This window comes from Schistocerca cancellata, chromosome 2, assembly GCF_023864275.1.
Source record: "Schistocerca cancellata isolate TAMUIC-IGC-003103 chromosome 2, iqSchCanc2.1, whole genome shotgun sequence".
Classification (NCBI taxonomy): domain Eukaryota; kingdom Metazoa; phylum Arthropoda; class Insecta; order Orthoptera; family Acrididae; genus Schistocerca; species Schistocerca cancellata.
This window is the reverse complement of record NC_064627.1, coordinates 588,461,349-588,481,004: the sequence shown is the minus strand read 5'-3', so window position 1 is coordinate 588,481,004 and position 19,656 is coordinate 588,461,349. Positions and strand designations below refer to the sequence as shown.

Below are 19,656 nucleotides of genomic sequence, written 5' to 3'. Positions count from 1 at the left end.
TGTCTTTGCATTGCTTTTTATTTAGCATTGACCACTACTAAACCGGTTGTACACATGGATATACAGAACTATTGCCTGCTTAGGAGACAAATAGACAGTGATGAATGCACCACTGTCAAAACTGGTGGATGTGGTTAACCTGCAAGTAAGGTGGCTTCAGACCAGTGTGCTCCCTCCAGTTAGCTCTGGTATTAATGTATAATGCAATGAGAAATCAGAGACAGTTATTTGATGGGAGCAATTGCAGAGGCAATGCACAGTCCTGATCTGTGCACTACAAATGACTGTTTCTGGTGCTCTCAAAGGAGTCCATGAGGAAACAGGAGGCACTTGTTTGGTGAGAGAAGAGGGCAGAATTGCACATTTTGTGTTGTAATAGAATTGGATTGATGAAAATCCCTCACCAAGTGGCAGCAGAGGGGAACATACTCACAAGTTAATGTGCACGCTTTAGACAGTAGCTCCTTCTGATGGAACAGTTGAAGGGGAAGGAAGAGGAATAAAGGAAAAGAACTGGCAAGGTTTAGGAAATGAGGTGAATTACAATAATGTTATCCATGAGTCATCATGGCAGACTTAAAACATGGAATGAGAAGGAAAGAGTGATTGGTGACTGCACTGGACAAGATTTGAAGACGTGAGCTTAAGGTTGGAAGGCAGGGCATCAAATGTTAAAGGGTTCATGCTGTTGGTTGTAAAAGAATCAAATATGTCGCCCTGTGATACTCTTCTTGCTAACTTTTAACTTGATTATTTTCAGACGGTTGCCTTTCCTTTGTTCTTTGAAGCAGGGGACCTGCTATGCTGTGCCACTTCTTGTACTGAGTTACCTTCTTCATCTGCAGAGTGTGAAGGGCTTTAATGGCTCACATCTATACTAACTCACTATGAGATGGCGTAACTACTTTTTAAAGAACTATTCTGTATTTGGTTGTTACCATATTTAACGTTTTCGTTTGGTGACAAATCATTTATTACTCAGAACATCAGAGAATGACTTTTTCCTTAGCTTCTTTCAATGGTTTCTGCAGGCGGTAACATTGGCAGCAGACATACTTGTTCTGTGCTTTCAAAAACAACCAAGCTGTAATGCCAAACTGTAAATGCCACCTCCACAGCAGATGGGGACATTTAACAGCATCGCTCTTTGCAGGTGGCCTGTGCTCATGCATCTCCCATTGTCCCAGCACAAATCGAAATCAAAGTGCACAACATGGAAAATTATCTATGTATTAACTACACAAACAGTGGTTTTACATAAACACCTTTAATTTGATTGCAAGGCAGAAATGGAACAATGTGCTACACCTCAAGTAATAAATACGATGGAGATTACTGACAAAAAGGTTGAGGGCAGTGTATGTTGTTGACAGGTGAGGTGGGGAGGGGGAAAGATAGACTGGTCAGAAAATAAAGATACAGAAAACTAAAAGGACTGAAAAAAGGAAGAATTACTGACAATAAATACTGAGACTGAAGAAATTACCATAGGGTAACGTGAGGTAGTTGTCAGACCAGACATGTAATGCCAGTTCCCACCTGCAGATTGCTTATAAACTAGTGTTAGGGAGAAGAATCCAGGTGGCACGTATGGTGAAACAATCACCATGGTCATGTTGTAAAGCATGCTCTGCAACAGGATATTGTGTGCTGCCAGTTTACACCCCATCTACATCCATTCATCCTGACTTATAACTAGGTGTAGTTGTACAGTGTAATAGACTGAAGCTGGTACACTGTGTCATTTCATTAGTGGCTCTTTCTTAGATAGTATGTTTTTCCACCTACAGGGCTGCAATAATTGTGATAAGAGGGAGCATAGGACAAATCTAACAGTGAGGATGGTTGCAGGGTAAGAGCCATTGGGCATGACATGGAAAGGATGGCAACTGTGAAAATTTAAATACTGTTGTTTCTTAGTAGTTTCAATGTGAACTGAGGATGTAGCAAACATAGAGGGAAGTGGCATGGTATTTGGAAAAGGACCATGTGAAATTTAAGTGGGAGAATGTATTTGGAGATTCCAGGAATTTTGATGGGTTGGCCTCACCTGAATACCTATGGCAAAGATGTCATCAAAAGTATTTGAATCAAACCAGGGGCTGAAGGCCTTTGAATCCCTGGAGAACCAACTCCAAGCAACCCATGAAAAGGATTGCATAGAAAGGAATGGTCATGGTTCCCAGGGCCTTACCCCTGATCTGTTGGTATGTCTGCCCTTCGAATATAAAGGAGGTGAAGGCAAGTATAAAGTCAACATGAGTAGGATGGATGTTGTAGGTCTGGAATCAGGTGGGCTATGGTTGAGGTAATGTTCAGCAGCAAAAAGACCATTTACACGGGTTGTGTTGTTATAGAGGGAGTTGGCAACCATGGTGGCAGGAAAGGTGTGTGATGGGAGTGGAACAGGTACAGATTCAAATTATCTGGTAAGTGGTTGGTATCTTTGATATAGAAGGGATATCTTTGCACTGTAGGTTGCAGGCAGATATATGTTTGGTGAGTGCTTTGAAGCCAGCGACTATGGCATGGCTAGGATGAATGGGTTTGCAGACCTTAGGAAGAATGTTAATGGTGGAGATATGTGCTTTGGTTTGGATAATAAGTTATATGGATTGAGGTGTTAGTCCTTGAGAGGGGCCTGAGATTTGAAGGAGGGATTACAGGTCAGTTTGTATCACAGGGATGGGATCTTGATGGCAGATGCTGTACTTAAGCCAGATCAGAATAACAAAATGATCGACAACGAGGCACAGCTGAGTGTGGAAGAGCACGCACGCACGCACGCATGCGTTACTGCAGTATCAAACAGCTGTGTGGTTGCTTGCTGGACTGCTGTCTCACACCACCTTGTGATGTGCAGTATTGCGTTCACTTTACAGGATCATTGTATTCTTGTGGCTTAATGAATGCATTCCCATGTATAAAATGAAACGGTGTTACTATTACTTGTGTATCTCAGCCAAATCGACAGGAATCGCACTGCTTTTACAGTAATCAGAATGTATCATGTTCAGTTTTCATGTTCGATGCCGTCAGATCTTGAAGACATTGCTCAAATTCTTCATTAAGGGAAACTAAAATATGTGAATAGCATTGAAAGTTTGTCAACAACAGCATCTTGCTGGAACAATAATTTTGGAAAATGAACTTGATTTCCTTCCTCCAGAAGACTCGCCCAAAAGCTCATATTTGGTCTATGAAATAAGTAATCACCAGATCCTTATTCTGTAGTGAAATGTTCAAAGAAGCTTGTTAAATTTTCTGAGAATGAGATCACTTTTCGACAAGCGCTTTTTCTATCCAGAGACTCATGATTTGTCTCCATAAAATTATTTAACTCATCTGACAGACAAGAAACAGATTTAATAACGCGCCATGATTAAGCCAGCAGACCTCACTGAAGTAAGGCAGGCTATCTTACTGGCTCTCAGTATCTTCAGGAAGTTCTTAAATTGCTAATGTTTTAATCCGTGTTGCTTACATGACGCTTATATGAACAACATTCCTCATATTTTATAGTAGTACTTCTTGGAGATAGTCTCTGGTGAATTGTACAGTGAGTGCTCCTGATTCATTCAGCACAGGAAGTTTTTGCATTTTCTCCTCCAGCAGCATACCAAACCCTGATTTCTTCCCTCTCATCGCTGGCACTTCATCTGTAATCACAGAAATTAAAAAAATTCTAAAGCTAATCCTATATTTTCAACACATTCTTCAATGTAGCTTAAAAGAGCACTTCCTGTTGTGTAATGTTCATGTCTGTCACGTAGAGGAGCTGCACTCTCATATCAAGCTTCTTATTAATGCCGCTAATAAAAACGGCAAGTTGGGCTGTGCCCATGATATAAATGGTTCTGTCCAGAACTAGAGCCCATGCTGCAAAACCTTTACAAATATTTTGCTAACTGGCTCTGGACAGCACCATCAAAAACAGTTCTGTTTGAGAAGGGCAAAAATGTTCATCTGCAGCTGCTGTAGGTTCTTTTATCAAATCACCAACAATGAAGGTGCACCAATTTTGTAATTCACTTAATACAGAAGACTCAGTTGACTTTCATCATCTTCTTCAGATAGCTTCCTTTTAAGTTAATAATTTCCTTTGCATGATCAGGCCCATCGCAATTTCCACTTCCATATAATTCTGCTTGGTAAGACACACAACATCACTGCAAGTTAAATTTCCTAAAAGAATTTAGTCTTGTGTGACGTACTAAACAATTTGCAGATCCATCTATTTCACAAAACAGATAGAATTCCTCCCTTTGGGGATTGAACTGCGAAGTTAAGTTTGGAGTTGCATGACGATGAGTTAGTATGATTTAACCAGACAAGATCACTGTTACAGCTGATTATGTTATGTTAAAAGTTAAACAGTCAGCTTGAATTCAGTGTTCACACAGAAAACCTAGTGTGCACACATCTCCCCTCCCCTCCCTTCCCAACCCTACCTACTACTAAGATCTTGAATCTGTGCCTGAAAAGACAGTTATACTAACACTCAAAATCAGTGAGTTGTTATACACTGACCTAGATTGTGTGACGTCTGTGCCTATCCCACTCCCATCACACACTTTGCTTCTCACCATTGATGCCACCTTCCTCTATACCAACATCCCCCACATACATGGTCTGTCTGTCTGCTGAATATTACTTCAACCAGTGCCCACCACATCACAAACCTATGACATCCTTCCTGGTCACTTTGATCAGTTTCATACTTCCCAACTACTAATTGACCTTTGAGGGGCAGATAAATAAATCAGGGGTACAGCCATGGGAACCAGGACATCTCCTTCCTACGCAAATCTTTCCATGGGTCACTTCGAGGGAACTTCTGTGGGATTTACAAGCCTTCAGCCTGTGGTTAATTTTAGATGCATTGATGACATCTTTGCCATATGGACTCAGGTGAGACTTGACCTGTTAAAATTATTGGAATCTATAAATACATTCTCTCAGTTAAATTTCACTTGCTCCTTTCATGAATCCCGTGCCACTTTCTGTGATGTTGGCCTCATCCTCACTGAGGGTCACATAATTCGGTTCACATTAAAACTACTAATGAACAACAATACCTACATTTTGCCAGTTGTCATCCTTTCCATGTCAAATGTTCCTCCCATACGGCCTTGGCATTAGTCACATTTGTTCTGATGCAGACTGTTTACAGCAATACACCCCCATTCTCACCTCTGCCATCACCGGTCAGAATTACCCCACCAGCCTAGTTCAGAAACGGATTTCCTGGGTCATAAGATCCTATCCTGGCACTGCTGCTGATCCCTCAAAAGGGCCTTAAGAGTTCACTTCTGTCATTACTATCCTGGGCTTGCACATGTTAACCGGAGACTTTGGATAGGCTAAGAGTTCCTAAAATGATGCCCTTAAATGAGGTGCATACTGTCTGATATGTTGCTATCACACTAAGAATAGCTTTCAGTCACTTCCCCAATCCCTAAAATGTCGCGGTGAAACCTTTGCTTCTTCAGCACCCATTTCCCTACGCTATGGCTCCTACCCCTGTAACCACCTCGGTGCAAGGCTTGCCTTACAATTACCTCTTATCACTACAGTTACCAACCCTGTAACTGGTGTAACACATACTGTCAAAGGAAGAGCCACATTTTGTGTACCAGCTGTAATGTGAACACTGTTCAGCTTTCTACATTGGTGCGACTACCACCAAGTTATCAGTTCTGATGAATGGGCATAAGCAGAAAAGTGTACATTGGAAACAATGTCCTGTTGCAGATCATGCTCTACAACATGAGAGCAGTGACATTGGTGACTTTTTTCACATGTGCTATATGGATTCTTCCACAACACCCGTTTCTCAGAATTCTGTGGATGGGAACTGGCATTACATGTCCTTGGTTCCTGCTACCACTTGGTCTTAATTCTCATTAATTTCTTTGATCTCGACATTCTTTTCAGTAACTATTTCTTTCTTCATTCCCTCATATTTTCTGGACTTTCTTATTTTCCCCACTCCTCACAATGCACTTAACATTCAGACATCAGTGCAGCTGTTGTTCTGAAATTCCAATGCATATAGGTGCATTGGCTGAACCATTGTAGAGATATAGCCACAATATTCCATTGCTCGTTTTAGCTGTTGCAACAAGGGTTACAAGCATAGAATACAGACATGTTAGTGTGGTGGTATTGTGGATGTCTTGTCATTATGGCAACATTTCTGTTCGAAATTAAGAATAGTAGCAGAGTTAATGTGTTGATTCTGTATTTCTGGATGGCTTTTGACAATGTACCTCATAAGCGATTTGTAGTGAATTTGCGTGCTTGTGGAGTATTGTCTGTTATATGACTGGATTCATGATTTCCTGTTGGAGAGGTCACAGTTCATAGTAATTGAGGAAAAGCCATAGAGTAGAACGTAAGTGATTTCTGACATTTCCCAAGGGGTCATTCTGTGTCAGGTGGCCTAAATTTAGACAAGCTCCCCATACAACCATTTCCAATTTTGATGAAATTTTTACAGAATCTACATATAGACCATACATGAAGCACTGCCAAATTACAGCTTCATAAGTAGTATGGTGGAGCCACTAGCCACCTTTTCATAAAGGCTAATATTTTGACATTGCGACCGAAATGAATAAATAATCAACTTTGTTTTTTACTATTGTTCAGGATGTGAGAGACCTGTTGTGCTGAAAACTTTGTGATCCTGTTCAACTTTTTGGGTACAATAGTGTAGTTGTAGTATAAAAGGTCAAATTATGGTAAATTCATCATATTGTGCTATCCAAGTGGCCCGTAAATCTTGTTATGCCAAATAAACTTACATTTATATTACATTAAAAAATACATGTACGAGTCGTACTCTTTTTGGTTCCCAAGCCAAATATTTCAGTTATTATTAATTCATTTGCTGAAATTTGTTACTAATAGCAATTACAGTTGATTCTAACTAGCTATAATGTCAACCGGTTCTTGTTGCCGATGGAGCTGGAATGACAGAAATGTGTTGGTTTGGAATCCAACAAGCATCCTGCCTAGCTGGCCAATAGAATGAATGTGCAGGTCCATTGGGGTGCATGAACTGACTAAAACAACATTTTCTTCTTCTGAAACGTCAGACACATTATCAATCCACCATTTTCCATCATATATACTGGTGGTGGTGGTGGTGGTGGTGGTGGTGGTGGTGGTGGTGGTGGTGTCCCATACTCAGAGGAGCATAGGGAACGATGCGGGAGACCCGCACCATTGTACTCCGACCGTAACGGGGATGACTCATTATGAAGACGACACAGCACCACCCAATAATCTTGAGGCAGGAAAAATACCTAACCCCGCCAGGAATTGAACCCAGGCCCCCGTGCATGGGAAGTGAGAATGCTACCGCAAGACCACAAGCAAAACAAGGATAGTGGAGTGTAGTCGAATTAAATCGGGTGATGCTGAGGGAATTAGATTAGGAAATGACACTTAAAGTAGTAAATGAGTTTTGCTATTTGGGGAGCAAAATAACGGATGATGGTCGAAGTAGAGAGAATATAAAATGTAGACTGGCAATGGCAAGGAAAGCGTTTCTGAAGAAGAGAAATTTGTTAAAATCGGGTATAGATTTAAGTGTCAGGAAGTCGTTTCTGAAAGTATTTGTATGGAGTGTAGCCATGTATGGAAGCAAAACGTGAACAATAAATAGTTTACAAAAAGAGAATAGAAGCTTTTGAAATGTGGTGCTACAGAAGAATGCTGAAGATTAGATGAGTAGATCACATAATTAATGAAGAGGTATTCAACAGAATTGGGGAGAAGAGCTTGTGGCACAACTTGACTAGAAGAAGGGATCGGTTGGTAGGGCATATTATGAGACATCAAGGGATCACCAATTTAGTATTGGAGGGCAGCGCGGAGGGTAAAAATCATAGAGGGAGACCAAGAGATGAATACACTAAACAGATTCAGAAGGATGTAGGTTGCAGAAGGTACAGGGAGATGAAGAAGCTTGCACAGGATAAAGTAGCATGGAGAGCTGTATTAAACCAGTCTCTGGACTGAAGACAACAGCAGCAAACTATACAGGCAATGTATTGGTCCAATTGTAAGGCTGTAATATTTCTGAATGAAGCTGTTGATTGACTTTGGTCAACATTTGCCACACACAAAATTTGTGTTATTGGATACTCTTCTAATACATACTCTTCTAATACATACTCTTCTAATACATACTCTTCTAATACATACTCTTCTAATACATACTCTTCTAATACATACTCTTCTAATACATACTCTTCTAATACATACTCTTCTAATACATACTCTTCTAATACATACTCTTCTAATACATACTCTTCTAATACATACTCTTCTAATACATACTCTTCTAATACATACTTGCTTTTAATTTAATGGCACAAAATGGTGATTCTCCCTTGTTCCTGATACTGTGCAGCCATTTTTTAACATTGATTCCTGCTCAGTTTTTAATGTTTCAATTTCTTCTTTTGAAACAAAAATGAACTGGGTTTTTCTGATATTCTTTGTACAGTATGTAAACAAATCATTCTTCAAAATGTGGTCCTCAGTTGGTCTTTGAAGGCTTGCTCTTGCTACCAGGGCTTTACAGTTCCTCCAATTCCATCACATGGAGATTTTCCATGGCTTGTAGCAAAAAAGTTCCGTTCAGCTGAGGTGCCAAAGTATTTAGACGGTGGCAGAGATTCAGAAAATTTTTGAAGTTTTTTTACTGCGCTGCTGACCTATCCAGCAGCAGCAATGTTATTTGCAGTTGCCTCTTGAGATTCGCTTATTTTTTGTTTTGCGTAACCTTTCACATCCGTTTTTGATACTCTCTGAAATTTTAGAGGGGAGGCCCCAGAAGCAGTTAGACTTGAATCGATTGATACTTCTAGATATGCTTCAATTCGACTGGTTTGAAGTTGACTGTGATTTTTCTGCTTTCTTTGCTAAAAATTTTTTCTGCAAGTTGGTCAGATCTTCTGGTCAGGTTTCACATTGCTCTTAATCACGGCTTGCAATTGTTTTGCTGTTTCCAAACTGACAATCTGTGAACCCTTTTTAACACAATGGTTCTTTGCACACAACAGGATTACAAGATCATCTCTGTAGAAAGTCATATTTGTCTACAAGTATTGCTTTGTGCATTTTAAGTAAGACATATCTCACTTCTGTGGTTTATTAATTTCTGTTGCTCTATTGAAAATTCTTTGATTGGAGTGATGCCGTGTGTGTGTGTGTGTGTGTGTGTGTGTGTGTGTGTGTGTGTGTTTCAGATGACATGCAGAATTATCTGCAAGGCCAATGACACGTGGTACTGAAACCTCGTTCACATCCATTACACTACAATTAAATTTATGCTTCCAATTGCTGTTTGTTTCAGTATTAGATAAAGTAGAAGTGGTGTATAGTTCCAACTGAAAAATATTACACAATCATACATAATGGGAACTTCCTTGAGAATATAACAGAAAAAAATTAAATAACCTGATATTTCTAAAGTCACCCCCTACCTTAAAATAATTATTTACCGAAAAAAGATGTTTATCCAGTAATAACACACTTTACATCATTCAAAAAGGCACACACATCATATGAACTTTCTTCACTACACAACAGTGTGCTTCAGACTGATTGTTGAAGCATGTTACCAAACTCCATTGTTGACACTAAATGGTCTGTCTCCAAAACAAAAACAACATTTTCTGATCAGACAAGGTGAGCTCAGATAACTCGGTTATTATTTGAGCAACCTGGATGCCACCTGAAGAGCTTCATGACATGCTGACAGGTTGCGGACAACTAAAGTATCAGTTTCAGAAAGTTATGCTTTCAGTAGATACAAGGCAATAAAGTATAGTCAAAATTTGGTACAATAAGATTTATGAGCCACTTTGATAGCACACTATGATGAATTTACCATAGTTTAACCTTTTGTTTTACAGCTAAGATATTTTACCCAAAAAGTTGAACAGGATCACAAAGTTTCAGCAAAACAGGTCTCTTAGATCCTGAGTAACGGTAAATCAAAGTTGATCATTCATTCGTTTAAGTCACCGTGTCAAAAAACGAGCCTATATGAAAAGGTGGCTAGTGACCCTACCATAGTACTTATGAAGCTGTAATTTGGCAGTGCGTCAGGTAAGGTCTATATGTACATCCTGTAAAAATTTCATCGAAATTGGAGATGGTAGAGTGGGTACCCTTAGGTCACTTGACATGGAATGAACCCAAGGTAGTGTTATAGGTCCTCTGCTGTTTCTTGTCTATATAAACAATTTAGGAAACGATCTGAGCAGCCTTCTCTTAGGTTGTTTGCAGATGATACTTTCATTTATTGTCTAGTAAATTTATCAGAAGATCAAAACAAATTGCAAAATGATTTAGAAAAGATATCAGAGTGCAAAAATTGGCAATTGACTCTAAATAATGAAGTGTGGGGCCATCGAAATGAGTGCTAGAAGGAATCCATTAAACTTCGGTTACATGTTAAATCAGTCTAATCTAAAGGCTGTAAATACCTAGGAATTACCATTAAAAATTTAAATTGGAAAGAACACACAGAAAATGCTGTGGGAAGGCAAACCAAAGACTGTTTTGTTGGTAGAACACTTAGAAAATTTAACAGAACTACTAAATAGGCTGATAATAAAATTAGGAAAATCAGGTCTTGTGCTGTTAGAAAGTGGGATAATAGAGAATTATTGTGAAGGTGAACCCTCTGGCACGCACTTAATTGTGATTAGCAGAGTATCCATGTAGATGTATGCTGGTTATGATATTCGCTTGGAAATAGCGGTCACACTGAGCAGTATGTTCAACAATTAGTGAAGGGTGTGGAACTTTTCCTCACCAACAACTGAAAACAGTTACTGTTCCATTGTCATCAGTGTACATTTTGCCAATGTGCCATGAAGGCAAAAGAAATTGGGACTCATGTGGAGGTATATAAGCAGTTATTTTTCCTTCACTCAATTTGCAAGTGGAACTGGAAAGGTAATGACTAATAGTGGCACAAGGTGCCCTCCACAAAATACTATAAGGTGCCTGGTGGAGTATGTGAGTGAGTGTAGGTTGTTGAGTAGAAAGAGTAAACAAGTGAAAATTTGCCTATTAAACCGTGTCTGGTAGTAATGACATTGATTACGCCGGTCATCATCATCATCATTATTATTATTATTATTATTATTATTATTATTATTATTGTAAATTCCTTGTTTTTATTGTGTGCTCAGTTCTGTGGATAGTTAATATTTTAGTGTGACTTGCATTTGTGAGTAGAAAGGCAGATGCAAAAATTATAGCCTCATGTCATGTCTTACCTGTTGTTACCTGGAAGGTATGCAAAAGAAAAAATGGAACTGAATATTCAAATGCAGCTTTATTATTATTAATTTCTTTGCAGTTACTGGAAAATTGCCCTGTGTCAAATTTGGAAGATGAGCCAAATCCACATGTTTTAAGAGTTGGTTGGTCTGTTGAACAGTCATCTACTCAGCTTGGTAAGACTAGTCTCATTTTAGAAATAGTTGCTGGTTGTTTTAAATAGTTTATATTTGGTCTATTAGATATTTCTTTCAAATTCATATAATTTTTGAATAGTAATATTCCAATAAGCTTTCTGTTTTATGTAAAATAAATAGCATGTACACTTTGGTGAAATGGCTTTATTAAAACATGGACTATCCATCCAGACAGTATGTCATGATCTTGGAAGTCCATGTGTAAATGTTCATCTATTCCTTGAGTGAGATGCAGTCAAATATTAGTTTGGTTCCTTTGAATAGGACACAGCTAGTTTCCTTCCCCGTATTTGTTCTGTTCAACTTTGTTCTTGATATCTAATGACCTCATTAGTGAAATGTTAAACAATAATCTATCTTCTTTCCCACAGCATTTCAGTCTCCTCCGTCCATGATGATGATAAAGAAAACTGTAGTGTATCTGAACTGCTTAGCAAGTACATAACAAAACTGAACCTTGCAATCACCTCAGTAACCCTACCTGCCTTGTCATAAATTAAATTGGTATAACATACATTTTCTATTTTGTTGCAGGACTCATTAGTGTGAATCAGCATCTTGTAATGTCCTCTAACAAACTTCGCAAGGTTTACAATACAGGTTGGTCCATTGATAGTGACTTGGCCAAATATCTCACAAAATAAGCATCAGACAAAAAAAAACTACAAAGAACGAATCTCATCTAGCTTGAAGGGGGAGACCAGATGGCACTATGGTTGGCCTGCTAGATGGCACTGTCATAGGTCAAATGGATATCAACTGTGTTTTTTTAAATAGGAACCCCCATTTTTATTACATATTCGTGTAGTACGTAAAGAAATAGGAATGTTTTAGTTGGACCACTTTTTTGCTTTGTGATAGATGGCGCTGTAATAGTCACAAACATATTAGTACACGGTATCACGTAACATTCTGTCAGTGCGGACGGTATTTGCTTTGTGATAAATTACCCATGTTAAAAGGACAGTTAAACAATTGCGGAAATTTGATGTTTGGCTATTGTGATCAAAATACCCAACAGGTGTGTGCTATGTATGCTGCTCGGTATCCTGGACCACATCATCCAAGTGTCCAGACCGTTCGCCGGATAGTTACATTATTTAAGGAAACAGGAAGTGTTCAGCCACATGTGAAACGTCAACCACGACCTGCAACAAATGATCATGCCCCAGTAGGTGTTTCAGCTGCTGTCGTGGTTAATCCGCACATCAGTAGCAGACAAATTGTGCGAGAATCGGGAATCTCAAAAAAGTCGGTGTTGAGAACGTTAAATAAACATCGATTACACCCGTACCATATTTCAATGTACTAGGAATTGCATGGCAACAACTTTGAACGTTGTGTACAGCTGTACCAATGGGCACAAGAGAAATTACGGGACAATGACAGATTTTTGCACATGTTCTATTTAGCGACAAAGCGTCATTTACCAACAGCGGTAACGTAAACCGGCATAATGTGCACTATTGGGCAACGGAAAATCTACGATGGCTGCAACAAGTGGAACATCAGCGACCTTGGCGGGTTAATGTATGGTGCGGCATTATGGGAGGAGGATAATTAGCCCCCATTTTAGCGATGGCAATCTAAATGGTGCAATGTATGCTGATTTCCTACAAGATGTTTCACTGCATGACAGAATGGCGATGTACTTCCAACATGATGGATGTCCGGCACGTGCGGTTGAAGCAGTATTGAATAGCATATTTCGACAGGTGGATTGGTCGTTGAAGCACCATGCCATGGCCCGTATGTTCACCGGATCTGACGTCCCAGGATTTCTTTCTGTGGGGAAAGTTGAAGGATATTTGCTGTCGTGATCCACCGACAACGCCTGACAACATGCGTCAGCGCATTGTGAATGCATGTGCGAACATTACGGAAGTCGAACTACTCGCTGTTGAGAAGAATGTCGTTACATGTATTGCTAAATGCATCGAGGTTTACGGACATCATTTTGAGCATTTATTGCATTAATGTGGCATTTACAGGTAATCACGCTGTAACAGCATGCGTTCTCAGAAATAAGTTCACAAAGGTACATGTATCACATTGGAACAAGCAAAATAAAATGTTCAAACATACCTATGTTCTGTATTTTAATTTAAAAAACCTACCTGTTACCAACTGTTTGTCTAAAATTGTGAGCCATATGTTTGTGACTATTACAGCGCCATCTATCACAAAGCGAAGAAAGTGGCCCAACTAAAACATTCATATTTCTTTACATATTACACGAATATGTAATAAAAAATGGGGATTCCTATTTTAAAAAATGCATTTGATATCCGTTTGACCTATGGCAGCGCCATCTAGTGGGCCAACCATAGCGCCATCTGATTTCCCCCTTTAAGTTAGACAAGTTTCGTTCTTTGTGGTTTTTTCGTTTGACATTTATTTCGCGAGACATTTGGCCTGGTCACTATCAATGGACCACCCTGTATACTGTATAATCCCTGTAGTGACCTTGCAGTTGTAATGATTTTGTCCACTATTCCTATCCATACTTTGTTTCCATTTTATTTTTTCCAAAGTTAATAAATTGTTTTCTTCATAAAATGTTGACTAATTAAACATTAATTATAGGATAATTGTATCATTGTATGAAATATGTACAATGCTGTGAAATTTGCTAGTCTACCTTCCACAATCTGATATGTTACATTTCAGTTTTTGATATTCACATTTGCTCTTCGACGACTCTCACTTAAAGTGTGGATGCTCTTATATGACGATATGTATGCTACCTGTCTCTCTTGATAGGACATCCACAGGTGTTGTATAGGTTATTCATGATTGACAACATCCACATGCACTCCTATTAAATTTAATTTTCCAATAAAAGGAGAGCACAACCAGGTTTTGAACAAGTCTTGACTTCAGGTGCATAGAATAGTCGCACCATGTTACACCACCCTCTTAGTTGATTTGTATCTATATTCTGAGTACCTGAAGCTGGGCACTGTTGTCCTGTAATCTGATTGTGCTCTACTTCTATTGGAAAAAAAAAATTAAGAAAACTGCAAGTTGATGTTATCAATCACAAATGTCCTGTATTACATTGTGATACACCATTTAATTAGCACTCGCTCAAGTTGTGTGTTACTACCATCTGTCCAGAAACTCAACCAATAAAAAACACACACAGTGAGGGGGGGGTGGGGGGGGGGGTTAGCTTTCATCCATTCTGTGTCATAAATTTTGCCACTGAAGAATGTCTGACCTAACCCAATAACGGGACAATTTTTATGCATAACAGTTTGCCAGTCACCTACTTTTTGACTTCGTAGTATCGGTCCCTTACATGTGTGTATGATGCATGAAGCAATGGACCTCATGCAAGCAGTTGCATTTCCCCATACTTAAATAAACTCTTTAACATTAATTTTTCTTCCTGTAAGAATCAAATTAAATGTCCAGGTAGTAAAGGGAAAGATGATTTCACACAAAAATGATTTTTGTTGTTGTAGTCAGTTTGAAGATACATTTTTGTTTAGGTCTCCATGCTAATTCATCTATTGCAAATTTGTTCATACCTGCATAAATATCTTATCTACTGTTCCTCACAAATGCTTAACACCTATATGAGGCTACACTCCCAAACATACTTTCAGAGAAGACGTCTTGACACATTTGTATTGAATGCTAACTTGTTTCTATCTCTGATACCTTTGCTTTTAATTGCCAGTTTGTTTTACATCTTTTTGTTTCTGCCAGTCACTCATAATTGGTTCACTTTCATTGGTGTTTTGTTCTTATAACCTCTTTTTCAAGACAAAATTCATTCTATTCGCTTGATATTCCAATTTCTCTTCTCGATATATTTTGAGTAAAGGGCAGAGTAGGTCTTAAATATTGAAATCCAATATGCAGTAAAAGTGAGAGATCATAACCATACATGTTAGCTGTTGGAAAATGTTGTGCTGTTATGATATGGGCCTACAATGTTAGAATAATTTGCACTGAAGATGATCACACAGTGACTGAAATCTATCTGTAAAATATTTGTGATCGATACTACCATTTATCTGAAATATATTGACAATAATATGGTCGTGGTGCACATGGTTCCTAATGAAATTAGACATAAAGAACCTTACCTGTCTTGGAATTACAATGTCTTTGACAAACCCCAAGATTTTTTAACTCTAAAAACCCTTTTCCAAATTCATCTGTAGTAACTTCAGTGTACAGACTGAATTATTTGGGGGATAAATTACTGCCCTGCTCACCCCTTTCTGAATCACACCTCTTTTTCATGTCCTTCAATTGTACAACTGCAGTTTTGTTTCTGTAAAAGTTGTAGATACATTTTTGGTCCTGTTTTTATCCCTGGTAACATCATAATTCCAAAAAGTGTACCCTAGTCAACAAAAAGGATTAGGTTACTGTAATTTTTAGACCCCTCCCCATGTGTAAAAAAATTTGCTGAATTTTCAATTATTCTTTCACTTCTGACAAGACTAATTGATTTTGATGTTCTGCACACTATTAGTATCTTTAATGGAAATGTCCTACAATCATAGTAGTTGCATTGTACTGAGCCTTTACATTTTGCAGGTTAGTTTCCCCTGACTTTGATCAGTAAGGTGTTTCCGTAAATGGCAAATATATCTTTTTTTACAGTCCCAATCTGGCAGAGTGGTTTCCTTCTACTGTACAATTTAAGAAGTTGTAAGCTTTTCAAGTTCAGAATGACAACTTCAAAAGCTTACGGGCCATTTAATTTTTAAAAATGGTATGATAAGAATTGCAAACATTATATATATATCTCTCTCTCTCTCTCTCTCTCTCTCTCTCTCTCTCTCTCTCTCTCTCTCTCTCTCTCTCTCTTCCCCCCCCCCCCCCTCCCTCCCCCTCCCCCCTCCCTGAAGCCCTTAGTCACTGCTTCCCTTCTGTACACTAAAACAGGGGCCAGGTTTCCGTATATATTGTAAATAACCCTAAGACAAATTGTCGGATCAGTATTACTTCACATCATCTTGCATTTCTACGGAACTCAACTGATCTTCCCAAGTTTGTCCTCTACCTCTTTTTTCAAAACAAAACAAAAAAAATCTTGTGAATATTTTGCAATCCTGACGTAGCAAATTGATGGTTTGGTAGTAGTCACATCTGACCGCACCTGCCCTCTGTGAAATTTGAGTTATTGCACTCTATTTGAATTCTGAGGATATTGTGCTGGTCTCATCCTAACCACTAGGTGTTCCTCGTGGCTGCCAGCAGTAAGGGTTTCAATAATTCCGAAGAAATTTCATCTACTCCGTGGGACTTGTTTAGGCTTAGGTCTTAGAGTGATTGTCAAATTCTTCTCACAGTATAGTGTCTCCACACTCCAATTCCAACTATTGTCGCTACATCATAGTGGGCTGCTCCTAACCACTCCCTCCAGCAATGATGGAGTTTTAATGGCTTGATGATGATTGTACCAAATGAAAACCAGTTACCTGATGAATAAATTTTAGTAATCAAACTATGGAAAGTCCATGATGAAATGTAAGAATATTATGAAAAGGAAAGTTGCAACTCACCATATACCTGAGATGCTGAGTCACAGATAGGCACAACAAAAAGCCTGTCACAAATAAGCTTTCGGCCAGCAAGGCCTTCATCAAAAACACACACACGCAACTCGCGCACATGACTGCAATCTGTAGCAACTGAATCCCGATGGTAGTGAGTGGCAACTTTCCTTTTTCGTAATATTGTTAAATTTTAGTGATTTTAGACTGTTTTTATTTAGAAGCTTTCATTCTAAAATTTTTGATTGCCGTTTCCCTGGAACAGTGTTCCAAAACTCGTTCAATCTATTCTTTTCTTATTTTGAATTTGCAAACTTATTTACCAGATTAAGGAATATCACATTATAACCCATAGCATGTCAGTTTAGTTATTCTTAATGAGGACATCCTCCCAAGTTGTTCACATCTGGAGATTTGAATGGGGGACTATTTTACCCATCAGGATGTTGTCATCAATAAACCATAGAGCAGCACTAAAATTCCAAGGGGGAAAAGTAATTACAGCTTTAGTTCCCCTTTGTTTAAACCTTAACAGAAATATGAGTAGTGTTCAATGTATCCTACAAGTCCGGGCATTACTTCCACTTTCCTTCAAGATACGTTGTCACGTGTAACTAGCAAAAACAAGTACTCTTTTAATTCTGCATTGGATGTTTCCATTAGTTCTTCAGTCTCACTTGACTGTGTTAAGAGTTGCGGGCAAAGGTGGGTGAGATTAGGTGTGTTCTTGTGTATACAGTGAACTTTGCTTTTACACTTTTCAAGGGACTTAAAAAAACACTGAACCAGTTATGCATTTTTTCATACTTAACTTGCCCCTTTAACATTTTTTTCTCATTGTCAAGTACAAATATTTACATAATTATTTTCTATGGTGTTTGTATCTGTTTTGCATTTCTTGGATTGTATTTGGCCTTTTGAGGATATCTGGTACTGTGTGCTCTGTTATGTAGATAAACCCCACACACATGCAAACTATTGTTTGTTTAATAGTACAAAAAATACATATGTAAATACTGCGTCTGACAGCGAGAATAAATTCTCAAAACATGTTTTGCCCAGCATAAAAAAACATGTATTTAGTGCTGTGTTTAAACCAAAAACATTTGCGCATCGCAAAGTGAGTGAAGGTGTCAACTAGTGCTACAAATGGCCGAACGACTAAAAACACTAAATATGATTCGACAAAGGTGTGACAAGGATCACAACACAAATTGGTAGAGACAGTTTGGAAATGGTTGTGATTGGTCATGATACCTTTATTCTAATGAGCCTTGACCATGCAAAAGGGGGAATTGGGAAATAGGTTTATGAAATCCAGTTTTGGGAGCATCATGTAAATGGGGTGCTAGTTACTCCTATCAGCCATGATGCCGAGTAGTTTGGCAGCGACAGGAGATAAGGCACCAATTGTTCCAACATTTACCACTCCAAATCAGTTGAGCAGAGCATCCTGTTGTCAAAAAACTTAAACCACGTAATACTTGTAAACACTACTTGATATGCAATGGCGTTCCAGCGTAATTTTACATCAGTTTTTTTCTCCACAAACATTTTTTTTTATTAACTGTATCATGGGAAAATTATAAATGTGCTGATGCAACATCGGGTGCAAATCAATATTGTGGACACAGGAAACTTGACTGGAGCGATAAAAAATGATGTATACAGCAGAAAAATGTTAATTCTGGGAACATAAAAAGCGGGTTTATACTGCATTATGTTATACTTTGTTAACAGCCAATAAGTATTCTGTATCACTCTTCAGTGAGCTGCTTCAAAGACCAATCTCACTTTATAAGTGATGATGAGTTCAGTGCATTGTTGTTCCTAAATTCTTGGGTTTGCTGCTAGTAACCATGGCTCATGATATTAAGTGGCAAATAGCAAATAAGTGAAATGCATAAATTACAGAATAAAAATTGTCCTAAAGTGTGAAATCCAACAGTTCGTGTTGCATGGTCTCAAGGACACTGTGAAATCTGTGTAGAGGTTCTATAACTGTTAGCGAATTTAAATAGCGCAGTTACTATAGCTCCTTGTCTTGGGGCTTTTGTTCATAAGATTGTCTAATCTGCTTTCTTTAAAAATATTTGCAGTTGCATGTGATCACACATTTTGAACAACTCTCATTCAAAAACTAAATGACTTGTCCTGGCATACTTTACAGGTTTATTAGCCAACATTTGCTTAGCCTATTTGTTTAAAAAAAGTTGCTGTCCTTGGCTCACACGGAATTGGTGATTTAGATTCTGTTACTTAGCTTCTATCACTATTTTATAAAACCTGCATGTAAATACAAGTTGCATATATATATATCTATAATCAAATAGCCTTTGTGTGATTTATGAAGAGAGTGACAGTCACAATACACATTGTTATTCTTTGCTCATCGTAAGAATAAACATAAAGAAGACAAATATGAGTGTGATGACTGGTCAGTATTTGTAGCTCTCGTACACTGGCGATGTTTCACTATTGAAAGTCAGTCCAACTTATGTATTAGATATCTTATTACTCTGTGATTTACAATGAAACTTTAAGATAGTCTGATGTATTAACAGCCATCAATATTTTTCTTAATCACACTTTGAGTAAATAGTTTTAATTTCAAAAATCTT

At 38.3% G+C, this 19,656-nt stretch overlaps 1 protein-coding gene across 1 annotated transcript in view; it reads left to right on the top strand.

Annotated features, from left to right (window-relative positions):
• LOC126162214 (heterogeneous nuclear ribonucleoprotein U-like protein 1) overlaps positions 1–19,656 on the top strand; it is a 142,447-nt gene that overhangs the window by 48,898 nt on the left and 73,893 nt on the right. The window contains exon 6 of the mRNA XM_049918556.1: positions 11,396–11,492. Coding sequence (XP_049774513.1) covers positions 11,396–11,492 — 97 coding nt within the window. The remainder of the gene's footprint in view (positions 1–11,395; positions 11,493–19,656) is intronic.